The sequence below is a fragment of the Drosophila mauritiana genome, chromosome 3R, assembly GCF_004382145.1.
Source record: "Drosophila mauritiana strain mau12 chromosome 3R, ASM438214v1, whole genome shotgun sequence".
NCBI lineage: Eukaryota > Metazoa > Arthropoda > Insecta > Diptera > Drosophilidae > Drosophila > Drosophila mauritiana.
In genome coordinates, this window is record NC_046670.1 from 3135517 (window position 1) to 3153501 (window position 17985).

The 17985-nt window shown below is 43.2% G+C and overlaps 5 protein-coding genes across 6 annotated transcripts; 4 read left to right on the forward strand and 1 right to left on the reverse strand.

Annotated features, from left to right (window-relative positions):
- Nucleotides 1–1614: 1614 nt before the first annotated feature.
- Nucleotides 1615–6895, forward strand: LOC117145244 (facilitated trehalose transporter Tret1). 2 transcript variants are annotated; one of them, XM_033310826.1, is made up of 4 exons: nt 1615–1754; nt 4819–4991; nt 5313–5726; nt 5798–6895. In XM_033310826.1, the coding sequence occupies exons 2-4, from the start codon at nt 4847–4849 to the stop codon at nt 6712–6714; spliced, it is 1476 nt and encodes a 491-aa protein (XP_033166717.1). In that variant the 5' UTR covers nt 1615–1754; nt 4819–4846; the 3' UTR covers nt 6715–6895. The 2 variants fall into 2 exon arrangements, with proteins under 2 accessions (XP_033166717.1, XP_033166716.1); XM_033310825.1 differs by lacking the exon at nt 1615–1754 and adding an exon at nt 4171–4278 and having other exon boundaries at nt 5798–6894.
- A 714-nt stretch (nt 6896–7609) lies between these two features.
- Nucleotides 7610–8567, forward strand: LOC117144042. Its single transcript, XM_033309011.1, has one exon. It carries the CDS (start codon nt 7689–7691, stop codon nt 8421–8423), a length of 735 nt encoding a protein of 244 aa, XP_033164902.1. The 5' UTR covers nt 7610–7688; the 3' UTR covers nt 8424–8567.
- A 1256-nt stretch (nt 8568–9823) lies between these two features.
- Nucleotides 9824–11319, forward strand: LOC117142902 (farnesol dehydrogenase-like). The gene is made up of 2 exons (XM_033307183.1): nt 9824–10449; nt 10937–11319. Exons 1-2 carry the CDS (start codon nt 9877–9879, stop codon nt 11114–11116), a joined length of 753 nt encoding a protein of 250 aa, XP_033163074.1. The 5' UTR covers nt 9824–9876; the 3' UTR covers nt 11117–11319.
- A 17-nt stretch (nt 11320–11336) lies between these two features.
- On the reverse strand, nt 11337–17952 carry LOC117142901 (protein dispatched). The gene is made up of 7 exons (XM_033307182.1): nt 17401–17952; nt 15978–16985; nt 15770–15861; nt 14412–14957; nt 13697–14335; nt 12548–13528; nt 11337–12422 (listed from the first exon to the last, which is right to left on the reverse strand). Exons 1-7 carry the CDS (start codon nt 17554–17556, stop codon nt 12185–12187), a joined length of 3660 nt encoding a protein of 1219 aa, XP_033163073.1. The 5' UTR covers nt 17557–17952; the 3' UTR covers nt 11337–12184.
- Nucleotides 14984–15773, forward strand: LOC117142903. Its single transcript, XM_033307185.1, has one exon. It carries the CDS (start codon nt 15044–15046, stop codon nt 15749–15751), a length of 708 nt encoding a protein of 235 aa, XP_033163076.1. The 5' UTR covers nt 14984–15043; the 3' UTR covers nt 15752–15773.
- Nucleotides 17953–17985: the final 33 nt, after the last annotated feature.

The window sequence follows — 17985 nt, forward strand, 5'->3', positions numbered from 1 at the left end:
TTTCGCACAAATAGCTCATAAAGTTGATTTTGTATTGCCGTTGGTAAACATTGGTATAGTAGTTTAGAGCAATTGGCGATCATTTTAATTCCTGTTTGAAGTTCGAGTGTCTGGCAAATAAATTGAGTGTATTGATGGGTTATATCAGTTATCAATTAATGTACGCAAATAACAATGTAATCATAGTGTTGAAAAATAAACTGCAGAAAACTTTAAAAACTTTCCATGTAATTTGAAATTCTATTTTAAAATATGGCAAATTCACCAGCTAAGTAACGGGTATCTGATAGTCGAGGAAATCGAATTCATTTATTTACATGTCAATATTTATGTGATGCGTTATTTACCTTAATTTACTTTTTATTATTGCCCTAACATTAAGGAAATAAATCCAATAAAAGCTTATCGAAAATTGAAGTAGCAACTACCTATTAGCTAACTTCAAATAATATTCCCATTTTTAGATTGCACTAAAGCATTCCATTTATAATGTTTATTTTGCTATCGAGGAGCAGTAAATCCGTTTACAACTCGGAAAGCTACCTATTCTCACGATGGAATTACGCATTTATGGACTCTTTATCTGTGGCGAATTGGGCTTTACTTGTTTGTCTATTAAGTAAAGAGTGTAAATATTGACTAGTTATTTTTAGGATTGCGTTCTAAAAATGGAAGCCAACAAAAACGCAACTTGTTTCTAAATTGGCATCAGCACGAGCCTCCTGTCTTACCATTTCTCTATACAAATCAAAAAAAAAAACCTGAATGATTTCTGTAAGTTTGTCAAGACCTGATAACCAGTTTGTAAAACATTCTCCTTATCAATATTCAACCCCCCACCTGCAGTTCACTTTCCCGATTTAAATTTAGCAGATCGTCGTAAACAAACGCATCGACTTCTGGCCAGTAATTCCCATACATTTCATATCGCATTGCCGGTTCCGGATGGTGTTAACCAGAATAACCACGTCGATATAAGGCACTTAAGTGCCTACACCGGAGACATTTCAATTAGCAGATGTGCGGGGCACGCACGATACTGGCCGACTAGCCAGGCAAATTAATTGAGTATGTACTAACTGTATCGCTAGGCCAGCTAGGCCATCGGAATCAGTCAGTTCCCCTAACCGGACACGCTGCATGCTAATTAACTTCCTCTTGGATGGTGATTCACATGGATCGCTATCGCCCAAATAGCCCCAAAGCTTTCCACACCTCGGTCCGGAACTAGAGGTCTGTGAACACCTTAAGCGAAACTAAATGTGTGTTTTTTATCCGTTGGGCTGTTTTACAATGCCAAAAAAGCCTGCGAGAGCATCGGCCAATTGTCGACTGGGCAGATACAAATCACTTAAATTCCGCACTCAACTCTCTCAGTCGAGCTTGGTTCAACGGTCGCGTTTAATTCGCTATGATATGATATGTGCGATAAGTCTGGATCTCTACAATCGGACGTGTGTGAGTGAGCTTCTGTGGTGTTGTGTGGAATTCGTATTATCTAGCCTCACTTGCGACTAAGTGCGAGTACAAATGCGTCTGTCATAATTTTTCAGGCCCAACACAAAAGCGCCAAAACAGCCGCGATCCGACATCATTTCCATTCCGACAGCCCAGCCAAACAGTTAGCGTTGATCTCTCTGTCCCGTCCGGAGTTGAATTAATTCCCACATTACGTATACGCCGCGTTGTGCAGCCAAACGGTGTTCACTGTTTCACTGATTGACCACTAATTGATAATTTCGGCTACGAGATGGGTAAGTCAGACGACCCAGTTAATAAGAGTGTTGGTTTTCGGGCTGATAAATTGATCATCGAGTGTCGCCTTGAATTATTATAAATATCAAATATGATAATAGCAGGTGCTCCGATTAGGGAGTCCACATTAAACGCATTATCGTTCTGAACGTGAACGTGAACCGAGTGGCTGAGATAATGTTTCCCCAAATCAGCCTGTTACCTTTTCCATTAGTCTTCATCTGATTTCGTGGCGATCGGTTCGCACGAGTATTCCCTGCCTAAGATCACGTGTCCTGTAAGTTCCTTAATCAGTTTAAATCAATTATTAAAATATATATGCAACCTGTTAGAGCTGCAGCTTAAGTTATATGTTTCATCGTGGCAAATCCTTAATGGTTATTAATTACTTTTCAAAACAACAAATAGGAAACAAACACTTAAAAAACATAGCATATGCTTAGAAATCGATTAATTATGAAAAGAAAAGAAACGCAATCATTGAAGTCTGTATTTAGAGTCTGTATTTTTCCAAAAGTTTCAGTCAATGAAAACTTTCCACAATACCCATTTCGTAAACAAGTAAAAATCCCCCAAAAGATGAATTCCAACCTCACGAGTTTTTTCTGGATTCGACTTGTGTTCCCCAGCATATCAGCTTATAATGCCAGACATGTCTGCGAAGGTAGCCGAAATTTGTAATCGTATCTTTACCTACAAAATCGATGAAAAAACACACCACTGGATTTCGGAGGAACATGGTCTTATCAAATTGACTTTAATTACATTTCCAAAATGTGTGTCGTCTGGTTAGTGAAATAGTGATCTGTGTGAATGTGCCAGCAGTAGAATGGCACTTTTGACATTTTTAATTACTCTTTATACTTGAGAAGCTAGTCTGCTTAATTAGTCAGCTTTGAATTTGCACACTGATAACAATTTCATAAATAAACGCCCCCATTTGTCGGTTAGGCAACGAAAATAAACATATTTCATATATATATATGAAACATATCTCGCAGAAACACATTTATTTAGCAAGTGAAAACAAAACCCAATGCTGAATAGAACTACGGAAAGTTTTGACATAGTCAACCGTAAATAAAAAACTCACTTCCGTTGGTAAACGTGAAAATGTTAATAAAATTAGCTGTCCGAATTATTCGAAAAGCTTATCGGAGCTCGCTACTGGAATTATCTTAGAGATTGGAAAAATCACTCTATGGTTTATGGCCAACACCCCAAGGGAGTATTTTTCAAGAATGTCAATAAATATAGTTCAATGTCAGCTGCGAGGTTAACCCTCCACGTAGTAATTACTAATTACGTCAATTTCAACGGTGAGGCTTACTTTTCCATGGAAGTTTAGCAGTTGGAGGATTTATCTGAAGTGCTCTATTTGGCTCAGTCCAGGTGTTCCTTGACCACCAACTTGTTGAGATACTACCCCAATAGATAGGACAATCGGCTTCATTTCGAGAGCCCTCACACCCTCTTCACGTGTCTCGCCTGAGGAGCAGAAATTGTGTCACCACCTTCGATTTGGAACCAACCAAATAGATCCAAGGACAGGGCCACAAAATGCATCGGAAATTACTCAATAATTAGCAGTCGTAATCAAAAGTTGTTTACTCGCTTGGCGACATTTGATTTTATTTAGGAATTCAGAAGGGTGTGTGCGTGCCAGAGGCACTTCTAGATTGGCGCTGTTTGTTTTCTAGCCCTATAGAGATACTCACACATTGCATAATATTAGTTATATTTTTAAAATTAAAGCCTTTGAATACAAAGCATCTCAAGTTAGCTTACTTTTCAGGGAAAACTTCTATCAACTTCTATCCTTTTCCTTTTTTGTAGTCCTTTACTTGAAAAAGTTTATTGGAACATTGCTATATTGGTATATAGGGTATTCATTTGGGCTAATATTTGTTGTTTATAAACAGAGCTGTATATTTTTTAGTTGACCAGGACCGAAGTGGGCCGGTCGCCCTTTTGCTGGCAAGTCCGGCGATGCAAACAAATTGAGATTGGGGCATAGTTTTCGCTGCACCTCCTTATCACATTCCATGTGTGGGCATACTCGTACGTACTCGTATATGGGCCAGTTCAAGTGCAAAATGCACACAAATGGCGCGATTCCAAGCGAACAACAGCGGAATACAGAGATTTCGATCCGATGGCCATGGCAGAGAGAGTTTCGATCGGGAGATGGAAGCTCCGATGATAGCATAGTATAATATACTTGTAGTACTATACGGTACGGTATGGTATAGCCTATAAATGGGTTTGCCGTGGATCGGGAGGCGCTTCCCTGATAAGATAATGCACGTGTAGGAGCACTCGTCAAGTCGAGTGTCAGTGAGAATTATTGGACGTGTATGGATTTCGAAAGCCTGCCATATAAGGCGGAAAATCTTTAAATTCGCGCGATGCGACGATTCGAACAGCATTACAGTTCTCCAGTTCCCCGGACTACGTCGGTTTTAGTTTCATTTGCGGATCCTGCTCGAGTGGGATTTACTGCGATTCCAAGGATTTTTTTCTGTAAGAATGCAAAGTGAATAGTAATAGTAATTCGAAGAGTGTATTAATGACTTGGTGTCGCAGTCATTAAAAAATTCTGCTAAAGTGTCAACGGTGATTACATAAGTAGCAGCGAACGAATAAATTAATTAGCAGTACAAATGCGACAGTCATTAATTTGTCCATAGTGCAATTAAAATAATTTGGTCATTCATTAAATAATGAACAGACTGCAGTTCCGCCTCCGCTTAACTTTTTCTGTGCTATTAAGTCCAGATAAACTGGCTAATGGTCTGATAACGTGATGCTTTAAAAACCGGCAGATAATGTGTCAAGCTGTTTGGAGTACAATGGGTACCTATTTGGCTTCCCCTCCCATATGGTGGCATGCGTCATCCCGCATCCCGCATCCCCCATCCCGCGGAGAAATCGGAGCCGTGTCGAGTTTTGAACGTTTGAACTTGCAGCCGATTGAATTACAAATGCGGATAGGATCATTAATCCCAGTCAGCCGCATTGCTAATGAGGCACTTTCGCTTTTCCACTCTTGCGCTCTTGCAGCTGCTTCTGTACAACCCAAGTCGGCCAGATGCCCTCAATAAGCCGGGAGGAGGAGACCGGAGTACAGTACTCCTACACGGAAGTCAGCACGTTTCAGATAAGCGAAGGAAACACTCGAACCATGTCACCCGAACCGGTCAAGTCCGGTCGCATTTTTATGGCTGCCGTGGCAGGTGAGTCAATAGTCAATATTCTTATCATTTAGCACAAATAAAGCATAACTAACTCATCCCGAATTCCCAACGGGGTGACTTATGCACATATTAATCTGAAGAGTAATTTGAGTCAAAAAGATATGATGTTTTTTACATATTTTTAAGAAAACAAATTATTATTAATTCGCTTTACATTACCAATAAGACAATCAACAATTTCGGCAATTTGTCATATATTTTGATTCACTTGTGTTTTAAAAAAAATTAAATTCCAACAGAATAAATAACTAAGTTTCTTGCCTAACAATTAAATAAATTTTTTTCTCCTAAACTTTGTAGCCAACTTGTCCGCCTTTGTGGTGGGAACCACCCTAGGCTGGACGTCGCCCATCGGGCCCAAGCTCAAGTCCGAGGACACCTCAGACTCGCCGTTGAGCCGGCCCATAACTTCCGATGAAGATGCCTGGATTTCATCATTGATTGCCGTCGGAGCTCTGGTGGCTCCATTTGTGGCCGGTCCGATGGCCGATCGCATTGGCAGAAAGTGGGTGCTCCTCTCCAGCAGTCTGTTCTTCGTCCTCGCATTCGGCCTAAACATGGTGGCCTCCGAGGTGTGGATACTGTACATGTCCCGGCTCATCCAGGGATTCGGCGTCGGCTTCGTGATGACCGTGCAGCCCATGTATGTGGGTGAGATTTCCACGGACAATGTGCGTGGAGCCACCGGATCCCTGATGCAGCTCTTCATTGTGGGTAAGTACATCCTGTAGAGGGAGCGAAGGGAGAGTGGGACAAAGGATTAATCTTTTATCCTTAAACTTCAGGTGGCATTCTATACGTCTATGCCATTGGACCGTACGTTTCATACCAGGCTCTGCAGTGGTGCTGCATTGTGGTGCCCGTGGTGTTCGACTTGGTCTTCTACATGATGCCAGAGAGTCCGTACTTCTTCGCCGGAAAGGGTCGAAAGTCGGAGGCACTGAAGTCGTTGCAGTTCCTGCGGGGCCAGAGTGCCGAGGGCGTGCACGACGAGATGGCCGAGATCCAGGCCAATGTGGAGGAGGCGATGGCCAGCAAGGGCACAGTGATGGATCTGTTCAAGAACGCCGGCAACCGCAGGGCCTTGTTCATCTGCGCTGGCCTGATCTCCTTCCAGCAGCTGTCCGGCATCAACGTGGTGCTCTTCAACAGCCAGTCGATCTTCACCAGTGCCAAGACTGGGCTGGATCCGGCGATTGCCACCATCATAATCGGATGTGTCCAGGTGGGATCCTCGGCTCTGACGCCTCTGGTGGCCGATCGCCTGGGCAGGAAGGTGATGCTGCTGACGTCCTCCAGTGTGATGTCCATTGGACTGGCGGCCCTAGGAGCCTTCTTCTACATGCAGCTGGTCAAGGGAGACATCTCCAGCGTGGTCTGGATGCCAGTTCCTGCCCTGATCATCTACAACATCGTCTACTGCACGGGCTTCGGACCGCTGCCGTGGGCTGTGCTCGGCGAGATGTTCCCGGCGAACATCAAGTCGGTGGCCTCCTCGGTGGTGGCAAGCACCTGCTGGACCCTCGGCTTCCTGGTCACCTTCTTCTATCCCAGCCTGGATGCCCTGGGCTCCTACTACGCCTTCTGGCTCTTCGCCGTCTGCATGGTGGTGGCCTTCTTCTTCGTCCTCTTCGTGGTGATGGAGACGAAGGGGCTCAGTCTGCAGCAGATCCAGGATCGTCTCAATGGCAAGCGCAACTAGAGAGCAGGTCCCTTAGTTGATAGTGCCCTTGATTCCATAATGATAAGGATCCCTCTGCAAGTATTTTACTGGCTAGTGTAGTAAGTCAAACTCAATTGTTACATGTTATTCCTGTTAAGTTGTAATGAAAATAAAAAAATCTAGTAATAATATTATTATAAACCAAAAATTACGGCAATTGCTTATAAATATACATTTTTTAGACCCAGGGGGGTTTTAAGAATTTTAGTCAGAAGATTTATTAATCAGAATTACTAGACAAGCCAATATGTCAACATTATCTCTTAGCTTTAAAGCTATGGCGTACAAGTTTTGTTGCATTTTAGAAGAAAATTATTAATCGTTATCTATGGGTAAAGATAATAAATATTTGCAATAGCGTCATTCGGCTTACTTTCAATTAAAGCCCTAAAAGTATGCAATGTTTTCGAACTGCTGAGTTAACATTGAATTCGCCGCAACACTAAATGTTTGGTTTTATCATTTATCTGTTAATTGCGCTGTTATGTTACTGTTACTGCATTTTATGGATTCATCGCTTTTAAATAAATAAAATAAAATAAAATTAAAAAAAAAACTGAATGTTAATATCCGTAATACGGATTCTGTATTAGCTACTATTTTTTAATATATTCTTAATGATGGGGAATCCCTCTTTATCAAATTTTATTTACTTCATGGTAGATTTAATCATCTCATTCATCTTACGTATATACAAGGTATTAATTTAATGCCTTGGCAATAACGGTTTGAGTAGAATACAAGAACATCTACAGAATGGCATGGAGGCAATTTAATATATTATTTAAAAAAACGGGGATCTTCCAGGAGAAGAAATTTTAAGTTACAACAAACAACACTGCTTTTCGAATCACACGATTAAAAAATACTTAGAACACAGTACCTTTGCATAAGCTAACACTGTAATTGAGTTTTACGGAAACACAAAAAAACATAAAAATATCTTTTCCGCAATGGCTGAAAAAACACAAGACGCCATGCTGGCCGAAATGGATTTGATCTTTTTGGACCACATATTGCCGAGGTGCTGCAAGGACATCACAACCTCGCAAGCGTTCTACAAGGACTACTCCTCCGAAAAGCCGAAGCGAACAGTCACCGCGTTCCGGAAGCAAACGGATCCCGCCCTGATCTCGGGCCACTATGCGCACAACTTGAAGGTCCAGAAGCAGGAGCTGAAGACGCGGACATGGCCACGATCCATGGACTGGCGCGAGGAGTACGCGCAGTTCGTCAAGCGCAACAAGTGGTGCAACGAGGAGATCTACAAGCTCTTCTTCGTGAACCCTCCCATCGACTACTTCCTCATCAGGGATTATCTGCAGGACCTGCTCAAGACCACCTATATCTCGGACTACTCGCCCAAAGACTACCAGTCGCTCATCAGCCAGCGCGAGCATAGGGTCCAACTCGACGGCTCGGACGGCATTGACTATCGGACGACCTATGGCAACTATCACAATCGTATCCAGGAGGAGGATCCGTTCAAGTCGATCCTCATCCCAGAACCAGGATCGAATGTCAGGAGCATGGAGATAGGAGAGTTCGCCAAGCAGATGCGCAAGCTGTTCACCAAGTACAATCTTACCACCTACTACGAGACCATCTGCCTTCCGGCGCTGATTAAGGCCAAGGATGGCATTATGCCATCGGGACCGATCGATCGCTACACTCTTCGCAAGCACTGAATCGCCCTCAGGTCGAGCTGACCAGTTCACGATTACACGGCTACTGCAGCAATGCAGTTGGATTTATAAAATTATACTGATTGTATCTTAATAGTTATTATTGTACTAAATATACATCCGGCGCCTACTATGATACGAAGTACCACAAAAGGTACTGTACAAATGTATATTTTGGATGAGGTATGTACATACATATCTTCACTAATCGACTTTTAGACCCGTTAATCGTAGAGCAGAAGGGTACTAAATATATATATTCCTGAACAGTATCACTAGCCGAGGCGATCTGTCCATCTTTGTCTGTGTGTTATTAATTGATCCAAAGATGCAAAGATGTGCATATAAAATTAATTAAATTCCTCCCTCGCACTGTTATTAGCTGAGTATCTGATAGTCGAGAAAAACCTAAAGCGCTTACCCTTGTTATGTTTAAAAAAATGTTATTTTCAGAATGATAGCTTGGGGACCGATTCCCTGAGGTAGCTTTGTTATACATATATGTACATAGTATTCAAAATAATCTTGCTATATATTGATACTCATTATATTAAAAGTTTGTTTAGTATAAGATATATACATCTGATCTTTGCACATTTCAAATGTCATGTTTTTTTCCGTTTTTTTAATGTTTTCTTACTTTTTGATCTCAGAGCACAACTTTTCATATCAGCATGACTTGTCATTCTATATTTTTTGATAAAAGCTCCCTCTCTCTGAGCTCCGAAACAATAATAATAATTATTTTGATTTTTAATTGCGATAGCCCGAAGCATTCTTTACTGCCAATTATCTATTTCCAGATAGAAACAAATCTTAAAGTTTTAACATTGGGTTCCGATAAGGGGTGTTACTAAATTGTGATACAGAACTTTACTTACATATGTACATATGTACCTGCATACCATATATTAAGGTAATACATTTTATATTATTAAAAAAGGACAGACTTTTGTTTTTCGAATGATGATAGTGTTGCAAAGCATTACTTGCAAGGCATTACTTTAATTTTTCCATTTGTGCAATGATCAATCAAGCCAAGTACTAAAAGGCAGGCATTGTGAAATAATTAATACAATGTACATTAACATAACATGATTTTAACAGAAATACACATTCGATTACTTTCCCGATCTAACGGTTTACTTTGAATTGTACATTTCGCAACTGGAATTCTGATACTAAAATAATCTATGTTTGGAAGTTTCTGGTTATTGTCGTTGACAATGACAATGAGAATCACGATGACAATCTTCATATATCGGCGGCGATCGTCTAACTTAACCAACACCTTAAGTAGCTCTCTTAAAGTGAATTCACCTGTGAGCGAAAGCTCTTTGAGTCTAAAAAGCCACTGGTGCCTATAAAATGTGTGGTATCAATGAGCGAGAGCTCAGTTATTGTGCGAGTTTTCGAATTGAAAGACCTCCCGTAAAAAAATACAATATCTATCAATATGGATCGTTGGTTGAATCGCGTTGCTGTGGTCACGGGTGCCAGTTCTGGGATCGGTTCCGCCTGCTGCAAGGATCTGGTGGCCAAGGGCATGGTCGTCGTGGGGTTGGCTCGTCGGGAGGAGCGCTTGAAGGAGCTAAAGGAATCTCTGCCGGCAGATCAACAAGCCCGCTTCCATGGCCGAAAGTGTGACGTCAGCGTGGAGCAGCAAGTGATCGATGCCTTCGCATGGGTAGATGAGACCCTTGGAGGTGCTGATGTCCTGGTGAACAACGCCGGCATCACTACCGGTTCCCTCATCACGGATGCCAACAATGCCGCAGACATGCGAGCCGTTCTGGACACCAATGTACTGGGATTCGTGTGGTGTGCCCGCGAAGCATTCCGATCGCAGCAGACGCGCAATGTCACCGATGGCCATGTGGTCGTCATCAACAGCGTTGTGGGTCACAAAATTCCCGTGGTGCCCGGCTTCAACTTCAAGATGTATGCCCCTTCCAAGTTTGCGGTCACTGCTTTAGCGGAGGTCCTGCGTCTGGAGTTCCAGGTGAAGAAGACCCAGACAAAGATTACGGTGAGTTCAGAATCAGAACGTTCAAGATCAAAGTACCTCATCGATTACGTTCTATCAGTCAGACACACACGGTCGTGCCAGAATTCAAAGTCACTTCTCTTTTACTTATATTTTAGGGTCAGTAGACTTTGATTTCATTTGATTGTGTAATTCACTTTAAAGGAAATGCCAGTCAGATGTGCATAAGGCACAGAAAACCAATAGATTATGGTTAGACTTTCCAAATCGTAATCATTGCTTCGGGGCAAAAACAGGTGATGATAATTGCAGATCTTCATAGCTAACTGTTTCTAATATGTTTTTCCATTTGGGTAAACCTTTTTGAACGGGATTTAAGAGCAATGTTGAAGTTAAAACTAGACATATTATGGTTAATAGTCAGTTCGTTGTTGATAGTGCAAAGTTACTTAAATGAGGTATAATCTGTTACCAATCATCTAGAGCAACTAACACACTAATATGAATCTTAATACCTATCCATTTCTAGAGCATAAGTCCCGGCGCCGTCGACACAGAGATCATTGATGAGAAAATCAAGGAGGTCATTCCAAACTTTCCCATGTTGCGCGCCGAGGATGTCGCCGATGCAGTGTCCTATTGCATCCAAACGCCTCCCAATGTGCAGATCCATGAGCTGACAATCAAGCCAGTCGGGGAATCGTTTTAATTGAGCCTTCTGTGGAATTGGACCTTCATGGAAGTCTAATCGAGGAAACTGCTTGCATGAAAATGGAAAGTGGAAGCCAGTGCAAGCAATTTGTTTATCACTAAGCATTCCACACAAACCGAAACGAAGCATTTTCGGCTTCGGGTTAACAAGTGAAAGTAAATAAATGTATCCGCACTATGACGGATTTGCAAATCCATCAATTTGATCTGAGAGTGCATTTGTAGTGGTTTTACAAGTAACATTTATTAAATCACTTCAACACATAAGTTCAATGAAGGAAGTACAGGGCCATTTTGTTGCAGGTAATTACAATACGTCATTGTTTAGGGATATAACACTATGTCTGTATAAACACCGATTTCATTAAGTTTCTCACCTTCTGTATCACAGTTACATGGTTATTACAAACGTGAGCGTGTGTATGTTCTTATGTTTTGAACGCATACAACTAGGATAGACAACACATATCTCTGCGCATATAACTATCGTATAAAGTAACTACATCTTGCTGGCGCCAACAATGCGGCCCAACTTAACACCTAATATAAAACCAGAGTATAAATAGTTTTGATTACAGTTAAGAACATAAACAGCGTTGAAACGTTTGGCTAAGAACTAATAATACCGTCATCGTACAGTCCTACCGACAAAGACCCAGTACCCAGTACCCAGTTCCTCCGCTAATTGCTTCAGTTTACAAATCGTATTCACTTGGCTGGAGCATCGAATGTGCAATTTCACAAGAAAAAAAGCATAAAAGCATATTGCAATCGCCTGGAGTCTTTTGAAAATAGCACACTAAGGAGAGTTTAAAAGATTTCGCTTTGCCTAATCCTACCAAGTACAATTACACATATATCTAGAGTATATCAATGTAGAACTCGCACAACACGTACATATGCCTCCGCCAGCATATTTTAAAACTAAATATGCCGACACACGGCTTGTATATGTATATATAAATGTATCTCGGGCAGGCTTGAGAGCCGCCGTACCCTGTATAAAAATGCAGTTGCCTGATTCTCCCTGGCAACAACAACGCGCTGTCCGGCAATAGTAACTAACTCAATTGGATGTAGACGGATACGTTTGATATTTGCACTCGTGCAGCGTCTGGAATGAGTGCTCGAAGTCCCTCGGCAGCGAGGACAATGCGTGGGCGCTTTCGGTGCCCGAAATGGTTTTGATCAGGCTGTTGGAGTTCAGGGACTCCAGCTCGTGCGTCTCCGAGTTCGCCAGCTCCACGATGGCCGAGCTTGTGGGCGTCAGCAGCTGCTCGCTGGCGATCACTTGGCTGGGTTTCCTGCACAAAGAAATTAGGATTATAATAACTGATAACAGGTGACTTAGGCGGCTTGATAAAAATGCCAATAACGCAAAACAGCGAGATATAGAAGATTGAAAGGGTCAATACGATAAAAGCCTTACCGCTCGTAGAACTTGCTGCTGCCACTGCTCCGCTTGCTCCACAACGGCCACTTGAGTTCCAGAAAACCGTGCTGCGGACCGGCAACCCGCAGCAGACTCATCAGGAAGAAAGTGGCATAGAACCAGCTAACGATCATGACAACGACCAGGAAGACGCCAATCTGTATGTAGGGCAATATGTTGGAGGCCATCATGATTCCGCCAGCCAGACCAGTTGTGGTGGCTGCCATCACTGTGGGTCCAATGATGCGGGATAGTACAAACTGTGTGGCTGCCAATCTCTCCTTAACCGGGGACATTCGGTAGTGAATACCGTAATGTAGGCTGAAGTCCACTGCCAGACCGATAGCCGTGCTCACCGCTATGCTCTCCAAGATGTTAAGCTGCCAGCCGAGCAGGATGAGCACCGCCACGGTGTTGAATATGCTTAGCGACACGGTTAGCACGGCGTAGATGGAAATCAATATGTTGACAGTGAAGCATAGGAGCACTGCAAGTGATGCAGCCATGGCCAGGCAAATGGCAACCAGGGTGTCATGCGAAAGGGTGTCCTGCACATTGTAGAATTTCAGGTCGCTCGTGAACCATCCTCCTTGAAGTTCCGGCGGTGCCGTTTTTAACTGCAGCTGAAACCAGTGCTCTACAGACTCGTAGAACTGCCTAATATTTGCGTAGATGGTGCTGTAGGCCACGTTGGACTCGAACTCGATGACCAGGGCTTTGGCCAGTAGCGGTGTAAATGATCCGTTGGTGCTGTATTCTGCACTCTCATTTCCACCCATTCCCAGGTAATCCTCCGTCTCCAGTCGAGGAGCTTCTGCAAACTTGGGTCCTGCCACGCCGGGCCGGAAAAATGTAGTGTCATACATGTTGGATATGCTTTGTGGCAAGCAGTACTCAAATATGTGCGGCTCGAAGGGGAACTGTGCGTCACAGCAGGGTGAACGGTCTTTCCTGGTACTATCCATATCATCGATGCATCTGAAACATGAACAAAAACTCTCATAACTTATTGCAATATGTATTGGTGTCTATATCTCCATCTAAACCAGTTCCAGCTTTCAAATTCAAAAAAATCGATATTTCCGAACCCAGCTTCTTTGAGCTTTCTAAACCATTGTAAGTATGTAGATGGTTGTGTATGCTCACCTGCGCTTCATATAGTCGATGAGATTTTCAATGAAACAATTGGGCAACAGCATGCCGAGGGTCTCTTTGTAAAAGGGTTGCTGGCGCACACTCTGGCAAAAGTCAAGGATCCAGAGTTGTGCCGGCCTGCTGGATACGTTAAAATTATTGTCATAGTGCAGGTGGCCGTATGAGTTGGGGTTCGTATAGTCGCCGTCGTCCACCGCCTGAACGCCCCAAACGAAATGCATGTGCATCTTGAAGTTCTCGTACGCCTGCAATGGTTTCTCGAACCAGAACTGCTGCTTGAGACTGGAGTAAACCTCAAATGGATGCTTTGACACAAAGAGCTGGAAGTGTGATTTTTCCGGCAACTGAAGTCCTGGATACCAGAACACAATGACGGCACTGGAAGCGCCTAGAGCCCCGAAGATCAGCAGCCACAGATAGGCATAGTTCATGATGCTGTTCGTGATGCACTCCTCAAAAATCTGACAAAATCGGTTAATTGACTTCTTGCAGGCGTGAATCAGCTTCATCGACATCGGATGATGGCAGGATATTCTGGTGGCAAATAGTCGTTCCATAATAGATACCGAAGCGGGCAACCAAGTTATCATGAGCAAGTAGTTGGTCACCACGACAGTTCCTGCAAAAATCCTGAAAATAGCGTTTATTAAACAATAAGATTTTTATATAACTTGTTGAATATTGAAATTGCAAAGCATCAACTTACCCAAAGCACTTGATAGCTGTTATAGAGCTGCTGTAGGAGGCATAAAAGGCGCCGGCGGTGGTAAGTGAGGTAACGAACATGGAGGCAGCAGCATGTCGCATAGTCAGCGCCATGATGTTCTCCAGCGACTCAGTGTGATCACTGTTCTCCAGTGGCGTGGGAAGAGCACTCTGGGACTGAGTGGTCAAGGTACATCGATTGCTGAACCTCTCGGCCAGCACACAGTGCCAGATTTTAAGAAACAGAAATACGTCGTCTGCTCCAATCCCAATTATTACAACCACGGCCAGAAGGTTCATATAGGGGAAGAACTCAAACTCCAGCACGATGGCGTAAAAAAAGTACGCTAGTCCCAGCGAGAAGCATATGGCTACGCAGGACATCAAGGTGATAAATGCCGATCCCGTGTACAACCACACGCTAGCCATGACGAAGGCACCTCCCAGCGAAACTAGCCACACGTCCGTAAGCAGCAGTTCGTTAAAGAGTTCGTTTTCGAGGCCCAAGTCCATCGCAACCACTTCCACAAGCTCGTTGCTCAGTTCCCTGAAAAATCAGTCAGAATATTATTATCAAACAGAAAACACCAAAAACATTTTTAAATATAAGAAAAATACAAAAAAAATTGCAAAATGGATCCAGTGCAACGGGAAAAGGAATTGATTAAAATGGAATTGCCAAGGACGAGGGTGCTCGTAACCACCAGCAGAGCGGATTATGTGGACCATACTGGAAGAGCCGTTTACAATCCCCCGATTAGGAAAGCCCAAGAGGATCCCTCTCTAATAAGTGGTCACTACTGCGCAAATCTAAAGGTTGGTGGCATGGAATATAAAACAAAGACATGGCCCCAATCAATGGACTGGCGGGAGGACTACGCACAGTTCATCAAGCGGAACAAGTGGTGTAACGAAAGGATCTACAAGCTATTTTTTATGTATCCGCCTGTAAACTTCCGAATTCTAAAGGACTTTGTGAAGGAGCTTCGTAGAACGGTGTACATGAACGATTACTCTCGGAACGACTTCGTTTCCTTTGTAAGTCGACGGCGCTATAGGAACAAAAGAGGTTACTCTCTCAAGGACGAGGACTACCGGACCACATATGGGTGCTATTACAATTGCCTGCAGGAAACCGAGCCGTTTAAGAGCTCCTTCTATCCAGAACGTTGGCTAAAGGACACGACTCTGGACAAAATCGCCACCGATTTACGAAAACTTTTCACAAAGTACAATTTGACCACCTATTTTGATACCATATGCGTGCCGGCCTTGATGAAAGCTAAAAACGGTGTAATGCCCTCCACACCAATTGACCGGTATCAATTTCGCAAATATTAGCCTGGTGTCCATACTTACACGTCTTCCCATTCGTGGAACAGCGGCAGCAAGCGGTTGGATTGCGCCACGGGTATAAAAATCATGGCGTATTTCAGGTATACATTCGAGTCCTAAAAAAAGGTAAAAATATTATTTGGTCGAATTTAATGCAATAAGAAATAAGGAAGAGACAAATACAAACAATAAGAACAAAAGAACTAAGCTTATTTTAAACTCAATAACTCACATTAGACTTGATGAAACTAAAATCGGTGAGAAAATTCAGGACGTTAAAGACGATATTTAGCCGCTTGCACTCTTCAGGAGCACGACAATGCGGTATTTCGTTGCAGTGGTTGTCCATCTTTAGGTCGTGGAAGTACTCATAGCAGCCCAAGAGCAGCGTGTGCAGCGAAGTAACATCCTCCGTGGTGAGGTCGAAACAGGAACTTTTGTTGGCCAGCATGGCGGCGTAGTTGGGCAGTGACCATGGCCGGCAGCACTCAGTGGTGAGCATCTCCGGCTCGCAAAATGCCCGGTAGCTGGGCACTTCGGTGATCTGGTCCTGCAACTGGCACATGGCCAGCAGGCCGTTCAAATCAAATAGCGAATCGGTGGCGTTGGGGCCGATCCGCTGGACCACAAAATGAGAGTACTCCTTCCGCGGCGATGAGTCGCAAAAGAATCCCTCGATGGGTTGGCGACGATGCATGTCTGCCCAACCGTCCGTGGGCAAGGTGGCGGCTTGCTTTAGGAGACGCCAAGTGCTCTTCTTGGTCTGCACCCGCTGCTGATGCTCTTCCTCGTCCACTGAGGTGGTGTTGTGGCCATATTCGATCTGCTCAGTGCGTCGCGTGGGTTCCAAAGAGGAGGAAGCGCTGTCGTTTGTAATCTCGTAGTCGCGGAACACTCCACTGTCCCCCATCCAGGTGTCAACGCCGAGATTTGGGGAAGGAGAACTAGTGGCCTTCAGCCTTTTCTTGAACTGCATCATCTTCTGGGCCACATCGTGATGCTCGTGGCTGCTTTGATTTTGTTCCTTGCGCCGCTTGTTCTTGTTCCTGTTTTTGTGCTTGTTTTTGCGGCGCCTGTGATTTGGATGCAGCCTGGTCTCCACATAGCCCTGCTCCACGCGTCTCCTCTCCCACAGATCCGATGGATTTGAGAAAAGCGCTCCATGGTGGTCAGTCTCTTGCAACAGGTTATACCAGGCCGTCAGTCGTTCTCCAATCTTGGTGCCGCGGGTTTCGAAGCCCTAAAGTGAAATATATGTTGAATCATAAAAACCAAAAAGTGAGCAATCATGATAAATAATCACATTATAATGTGATCAAATTAGTCATATTACTGAGAAATTAATCATATTATTTTCCACAATTTTAACAAACTTTTAAACAATATTAATAATGAAAATATAATACAGGAACTTTTTGTATACAAGTATCCTGTAGTTTTCTTTAGCAATCCTGTACATATATGAAATATTTTACCTCCTTAATATTTAAAAAATATATTAAAGAAATTTAAAAAAAATATTATCATTAAAGTGACATTCTTGTATTATTTCCTTGTGCTTAATACTTTATAAATTAATTCATTAATAAAATAAAAAAGATAAGATAAATTCTCCACATATCAAGAATTTTTTTGACAAATCTAATAGGACAAACCAAGGTGGGATCGCTGAAGTCCGGCAGCTTGTTCAGGATGAGGGCCACGATGATGCAAGCGACACAATAGACAGCAATAGAGACGACCACCAAGTAGGGACGCCTAGCCAGGACGTGGTAGTACCAGTTCATCCTCTCCGAGTCGAAGCACAACATGTCAGTAGAATGTGATGCCCGAATCCTCTTTAGCCTCTTCGCATAGCGGGAACATCAAATGTTCCTTGGGTTTCCGCTCCCCTTCAGTGCATCCTTGGCGGCTGGAAGTCTCGAATAACCTTGGGCTGGTGGGTGCTCCTTGGGACCAAGCCAAATTCTATTGTTTTGCTTCTGTTATAGATACTGCCTGCTGGTCAGGCCTCCGCCGCAGAGATCGGCTTGTTGGACTGCATTTTGATGTGGGCGCGCGCCCGTGCAAATAACTCAGGGTTCGGAACTAACTTAAACAACAGAAAAACAACCGAAAACTATGCGAATAAGGATAACGCAGAAAACGGTGAAATAACAACAAAAAGCAGCACAAAGGATACACTGAGTTAATACAGTGTTGAGCAACTCAGTCACCAGTGATGATTGCCCTAAATCCAG

What these genes read in the sequence shown, in the direction of transcription:
- LOC117142901 (XM_033307182.1), bottom strand. Translation starts at nt 17,556, where the DNA reads ATGTTGTGCTTCGACTCGGAGAGGATGAACTGGTACTACCACGTCCTG. An exon ending in ACAGCTATCAAGTGCTTTGG is followed by an intron (nt 14,336 to 14,411) that starts GTAAGTTGATGC and finishes CGCTATTTTCAG; the next exon opens with GATTTTTGCAGGAACTGTCG. An exon ending in AGCAGCAAGTTCTACGAGCG is followed by an intron (nt 12,423 to 12,547) that starts GTAAGGCTTTTA and finishes TTCTTTGTGCAG; the next exon opens with GAAACCCAGCCAAGTGATCG.
- LOC117144042 (XM_033309011.1), top strand. Translation starts at nt 7,689, where the DNA reads ATGGCTGAAAAAACACAAGACGCCATGCTGGCCGAAATGGATTTGATC.
- LOC117145244 (XM_033310826.1), top strand. Translation starts at nt 4,847, where the DNA reads ATGCCCTCAATAAGCCGGGAGGAGGAGACCGGAGTACAGTACTCCTAC. An exon ending in TTTTATGGCTGCCGTGGCAG is followed by an intron (nt 4,992 to 5,312) that starts GTGAGTCAATAG and finishes TAAACTTTGTAG; the next exon opens with CCAACTTGTCCGCCTTTGTG. An exon ending in GATGCAGCTCTTCATTGTGG is followed by an intron (nt 5,727 to 5,797) that starts GTAAGTACATCC and finishes CTTAAACTTCAG; the next exon opens with GTGGCATTCTATACGTCTAT.
- LOC117142902 (XM_033307183.1), top strand. Translation starts at nt 9,877, where the DNA reads ATGGATCGTTGGTTGAATCGCGTTGCTGTGGTCACGGGTGCCAGTTCT. An exon ending in AGACCCAGACAAAGATTACG is followed by an intron (nt 10,450 to 10,936) that starts GTGAGTTCAGAA and finishes ATCCATTTCTAG; the next exon opens with AGCATAAGTCCCGGCGCCGT.
- LOC117142903 (XM_033307185.1), top strand. Translation starts at nt 15,044, where the DNA reads ATGGATCCAGTGCAACGGGAAAAGGAATTGATTAAAATGGAATTGCCA.